This window comes from Sminthopsis crassicaudata, chromosome 6 (assembly GCF_048593235.1).
Source record: "Sminthopsis crassicaudata isolate SCR6 chromosome 6, ASM4859323v1, whole genome shotgun sequence".
Lineage (NCBI taxonomy): Eukaryota > Metazoa > Chordata > Mammalia > Dasyuromorphia > Dasyuridae > Sminthopsis > Sminthopsis crassicaudata.
In genome coordinates this window covers 241,362,118-241,368,622 of record NC_133622.1, presented here as the reverse complement: position 1 = coordinate 241,368,622, position 6,505 = coordinate 241,362,118, and the positions used below count along the sequence as shown (strand labels likewise).

General features: G+C 29.5%; 1 protein-coding gene across 1 annotated transcript; it reads left to right on the top strand.

Annotated features, from left to right (window-relative positions):
• Window positions 1-3,156: 3,156 nt before the first annotated feature.
• On the top strand, window positions 3,157-4,092 carry LOC141548073 (olfactory receptor 10AG1-like). Its single transcript, XM_074276863.1, has one exon. The coding sequence runs from the start codon at window positions 3,169-3,171 to the stop codon at window positions 4,090-4,092; it is 924 nt and encodes a 307-aa protein (XP_074132964.1). The 5' UTR covers window positions 3,157-3,168.
• Window positions 4,093-6,505: the final 2,413 nt, after the last annotated feature.

Below are 6,505 nucleotides of genomic sequence, written 5' to 3'. Positions count from 1 at the left end.
CATTAACAATATGTTTACAATACTGAACTTAGAGACTGAATTTTCCCTCTCATTAAAAAGTAAAAAAAAAATGTTCTGGGAAGAAATTTGTCTCTATAGAGCAGAACAGAGCAAGAATATCTTGTACTTAAAGAGATCTAAGTAGTTTGAACCCAAAGAGCATTTTTAAAAAGAGATTGGAGGCTGTCTCATCAGAAAAATTGGGGAAGGATAACTTTTAAAGATCAACAAATATGTATGCATACATGAATATGCTTTAGTTATGTAATTCCTCTAGGAACATTCAAGGTATGGAAAAGTTATTTTATTATCTCAATTTTCTTGCTTAATAACCTTTTAGGATTAAATGGTTTCTAAGAGTACTTCCAAACTATGATGGGATAAATATTGCCTCCAAATAATTTATACATTTACACACATATACATTATATATATATATATATATATATATATATATATATATATATGAATTGCTACTGAATTATAAAACAAACATTCTTATTTAGTTGGGACTTGGTTTTCAGATATAAATCATGAATAAGTTCTAATAAAATATTGTTCAAATATTTCTTTATTAAAAGCATAAAATAATACAGAGAATGTCCCAATGTATATACATATAAATGATTTGTCATCATTATTATAGCATAACAAAAATATTTACAAAATGAGGGAACGACTTAAAAGAGAACAATTCTTTAATTAATCAAAAAAGATTAATTAAACCATTTTGTGACTGTCATCAGGGATGAATGATAAAAATGAAACATAAGTTGTCCTCAAATGTCTTACTATCTTTTGCTAGATGAAAAAATGTACATATATAAAACATATAGTGCTGAACTTGGTATAAAAGTAGTTCTCAATCCAAATTCTACCATTAATTATATCTGTGAGTCCAGACAAATCCCTTTACCTTTATTTGTCTGCCTGCCTCAGTATTCTCATTTTAAAAATGGAAATAAAATTAATATTTACATCCTAATAGTGTTTTGACCATAAAATTAAATATTTTAACATCTTTGAAAACCTTAAAGCCAAGTAGAAATCATATATGCATTATTCAAATAAATACAATTAGAAACAATGTATTTTGGGGAGAAATAGTTGTAGCTAAGGGAATCAGGACAAAATTGATGTCAAAGTGTTGCATGACAGAACCTTTGGAAGAAAACTCTATAATCTGAGATAGTGGTGAATGGGGAGTTCTTTCAAGAAATGTCAAACATCTATCGCAAAGGCACGGGAATGGGAGGTTTCTGACATAAAAAAAAAAAAAAAGACACCCATCTAGTTTGGATGCTTTGTAGTTTGTATGAAAGGAATTATTAGTAGGTTATAAAAATGAAAAGAAGGCTGGGATCATGTTTGGAAGAGCTTTCAGTGCTAAATGCCAGGGTGCTTATATTTGTTTTTTATTTTTTATTTTTTACTTTAATAGTATTTTTGTGTTCCAAATTCTTTCAAAGATAGTTTTCAACGTTCACCTCTGCAAAATCTTGTGTTCCAAATTTTTCTTTCTCTCCTTCCCTCTTCCCAACCCAATAAGCAATCCAACATTGATTAAAAATGCTGTTTTTCTAAATATATTTACATATTTATCACATTGCATAAAAATCAGCTAAAACAGGAAAAATATTCAAAATAATATACTAATTTATTATGCTATCACAATCTAGCCAGTAAGCTCCAAGAGGAGCAGAGTTGAGATACACAAAAAAAGGAGCATCTGTAGGTAAGTGTATAATACCTTCTGACAGTAGTGGGGTAGCCAATTATTTTATTATTTTTGTGTATGTAATTTATCAGTTCATGACCTTTCACCTAAATTATTTTATTTGCCTTCACCTAAATTATTTTATTTGCCTATCACAATACCTAGGGAATCGAACCAGTTTTGTGGCCCACAACAAAATATTGAAAGTAGTTCTCATTTTACACTATTCTTTGTCAAAGATAATAGCATCTTTTATCTCTAAATGTTTTAAAACTTCTCTCACCTAGCTGTATCACACTAGATCTCATATGAGTTCATACTAGAATATTACTTTTAAATGATGACTGAATTGTTCTAGTGCTCATTAAAAGAGTATATACTTTCCCTCTAATGAATGAATATCTAAAGTTGGAATTTCTGCACCAATAAATAAGGTGTCCCTATTTATAGGAAACATTCCTAATACTTTAGAAATATTCTCATCAAAACAACCCAGTCTTTATAACACCATTAACCATGAAATCTGTCCTTACCTTATGCATCATGTATTGCAAGCCAGATAAAGTGATAGAGAAACAGTTTCTGCCCTTAATAGATGTAAATACCTACATGCAAACATTAAATGAAAAGGAAGGGTAAAAAGAGAAGCCCCTATATGTGCCCCTGTATTATGACATTAAGCCCTGGATAAATAAAGAAGAGTTGTGGAAAAGTCTACCTTATAGTATAGCAAATGCTAAGTCAGATAGGAAGATAAGAGTATTACTTAAAGTTATATTTTAGGATAGATTATCATCTCTCTTTTCCCTCTTTCTACTCTTATTATAATTTATAGACATTAGGGACAACCTACTGTACTGAAACATAGGATTTGCAGTTAATGAATTAAATAAACCCTGCTTCTGCCATTTGATTCCTTTGTAAATTATGAAGAACCTATAACTGAAGTGACCCTTAATCTATACATCTATGAAATGAACAGTTTGGAACAGGGGTTTTACATTTCATCTTTTTTTCTGAACTTTATGACTTTATCATGAAAACATATATTTCAAATGATGAATAAATATCAATTTGCATTTGTAAAATTTGGAATAATTTTTAAATTCATCTCTAATACTAAATTCTAACCCAGATATCTGAAGTTTACAGAAATTGAGAATATTTAAAATATAATAAATCTTAGAACACAATATTAGTAAAAATATTGGAAGATATGAAAGGGCTTTGCACATGTGTATTATTTATTACATCTAGAAAAAACAGTGGCAGGGAAAATCAAATGTTAAAACAGGAAAAATTCTTGGTAAATAGAATCAAAAAAAAAATGAGAACTGTAACAAAACCAATAAATGATTCACTGCAACCCTTTCATTTTTTTTTTTTTTTAGGAAATCTTGAGACCCAGGGGAAAAGAAGGTACTTTGTCAGAGATTTGATACTCAGAACAAATGGCAGAAGCAAACTTCTCTCTCATAGTGGAATTCACACTTTTGGGATTTTCTGACTTTCCTAATCTTCAAGGTTTCCTGTTTGGACTTTTTTTGATCATCTATACTGGGATTCTGTTGGGAAATGGACTTATCATTGTAATTACTAAAATTGAGCCTGCACTTCAAACCCCCATGTATTTTTTCCTCAGGAATTTTTCCTTTTTGGAAATCTGTTATACTTCAGTCATTCTTCCAAGGATACTGGCTAGTCTATGGACACAGAAGAGAAATATCTCTTTTCAAGCCTGTGCAGCCCAATTTTGTGCTTTTTTTGTTATGGCAATCACTGAAAACTTTCTCCTTACTGTAATGGCCTATGATCGCTATGTTGCCATTTGTAAGCCTTTGAATTATCCTCTTATCATGAACCACAGGGTGTGTGTCTCTCTGGTGGTTGGCTCTTGGATCAGTGGGATCCCAGTTCATATATTGCTGACATATTTGATTTTCTCTTTGCCTTTCTGTGCATCCAAAAATCTCAATCATATTTTTTGTGATATTCGCCCATTATTGAAATTGGCCTGTGGGGATACCTCTGTAAATGAATTTTCTTTTTATGCTATTGTCTTGATGCTTGGAATGCTTCCCTTTCTGTTGATAATATGGTCATATGTGAAAATCATCACAACCATCCTGAAGGTTCCAGCAAACAAGGGGAGATCAAAAGCCTTTTCTACTTGTTCCTCTCACCTTATAGTTGTGGCTCTTTACTTTGGATGTGGTATCATTACATATTTGCGACCTAGTTCTAGCCACTCAGAAGGACTAGACAAAGTGCTCTCTATCATCTATACCACTGTGACCCCAATGTTTAACCCCATCATATACAGTCTGCGCAATAAAGATGTTGTGATGGCATTAAAAAAATTATTGTATAAATGACTGGGATCATGAAAACAATAGGTAACTGGTCTTAGTTATATTTATTTCAAGGTTCCTATAGAAATTACCTGGCTCTGAAATCTTTCCTTTTCTAATAATCTCAAGGCTTTGGGACAGCTCTTCAAATTGTAAGTTTGATATCAACCTTGTCTATGAATCATTCAAGAAAATTTTCAAATAACAGTTAAAGTTCTACTTCTAAGGAACTGACAGTTTCTTGAAAATCATCATATATTACTAAATATACTGGAAAATAATTTCCACATTAATTGCTAAATCAAGGCTGAGAATTTGAGGATAGTATAAAAATATCTTAAATGAGGAATATTTTCAAAATAATCTTGAATATATCCCTACTATTTCTGTGACTTACAAAAAGATATTAACGTCTTTAAAATTAACTGAATTTTAATACAGAATTATTCAATATTTTATACAAATACACATATATGCATACATATATACATATATATGTATATGCACAAATGGATATAGATAGCTATGTAAATACCCTACCTATATCTATCTTCCTATCTCACTATATCTAGGTAAATATAAATATTTCCAGAGAGATAAATCTATATCTATTTCTATATCTATTTCTCTCTCTCTCTCTCTCTGTATACATATGTATGTGATTATGAATGCATGTATTCTTTCCGTGCTAAGTGAAGTGAAGGAATCTTTTTTTTCTTATTAAAATCCTGGAAAAATAAGCTCTATTAGGAGTTTTGACAAATTAACTTACATTAAAAAATATCTCTCAGTTTTAAAATATGTTCCATTACAAGAGTCTTGAATCTTTAGAAAAAAGAAACTGACAAACACTTTTAGCAGTAATGTATCTTTTATAATTTTCTGGCAATTTGCAAAATGAAAAAAACATAGATCAAAGAGGAAAAAATCCAGACTCTATTAAATGAATAAAAAATTTAATAATGCACAACATGATAATTAAATGACTATTATTTCTCTTTTATAACAATTCATAGGCACTTATGACTGAAGGGTAATCAGATGTTCTCTAAATCAAATTATACCTGGAAAAAAGTCTTCTTTATAATCAGAGTTAGAAAATGCATGGATTGATGTATTCTATTCATCAAGGTATTGAAATGTAGATGACAATGATAATATTATTAATGTTATAGAAAGAAAAGGAAGAACAATCAATATACTAATAGATATAGACATATAAATAAGTAGATACAGACAAACATATATGTAAATAAAATATATATTTGAATGTACATAAATTCATATAAACATATATAAATATATGAATATACAATGAATTGAATATAGATACACAAACAGTACACACTTACATGCAGGTATGTGTGGATTTATATATATATATATATATATATATATATATATACATTTCTTTTTATTTGGTTATTTCCATCATATTCAACTCTTTGTGACTCCAGCTGGAGTTTTCTTGACAAAGATTCTTGAGTTTGCCATTTCTTTCTCCTTTTACAGATAAGAAATTGAGGTAAGTAGAATTCAATAGTTTTTCCATGGTTACATAAAGCTAATAAGCATGTGAACTCATAAAGATGAGTCTTCATAATTCCAGCATTCCATCCACTGTGTTATCTAGATGCTGGCATATACAGGTACAAATATAATAGCCACCTACCCCCAACATACAACTTTCTTTTTATGTTATCTTCCTCTATTGTATCGTAAACTCAGGCAGGATAATAGTCATCTCTATCGATTTTACTTTTATCACTATTAGAATAATATAAGTATATAATTGTTAAATAATTTAACAACTAAGTTACTGTTAACATAATATAAGTATATAATTGTTAAATAATTTAACAACTAATATAATCATTTGTTTATATTCGTCGATCTATTGATCCTTCTATTTATCAAATAATATCTGTCTGTAAGTTTATATGTATTTGTCAAGCAGGAATACAATATTCCTAGAAATGAAAATCAGCAATAATGGTTATGAAGTACAAAACTTGTATAGATTTTTTTTAATCTTACAAAATTTGCAAGGATACTTAAATAAGATTCATACCACCTAAATATCATTTAAAATTAGATGGTGAAAAAGGCAAAACTTAGAAAACAGTGCAATCTAAAATTATTTTCATGCAGTGTTGAATGTTTATGAGAATGTTACCTAGATTCATTGTCATGGGGCAAGGAGGTTTATCTTACAAAGCTATTGCTTTAAATATGCAATTTTAATGAATGTGCTTGCCTTTAGTTAGTTAGGTTTATTTGCTGACTATTAAATATAAGTACAAAATTGGATTCTCATGTCCTACAGTTTTAGGAGTACATAATGACAGACTGTCATGTAAATCTATAAAAGTAATTTTACCTGAAGATAACCCACTTTTCAGCTTGCTAAGTCATAAGCTGGATGCCAGACAACTCT

What these genes read in the sequence shown, in the direction of transcription:
- LOC141548073 (XM_074276863.1), top strand. Translation starts at nt 3,169, where the DNA reads ATGGCAGAAGCAAACTTCTCTCTCATAGTGGAATTCACACTTTTGGGA.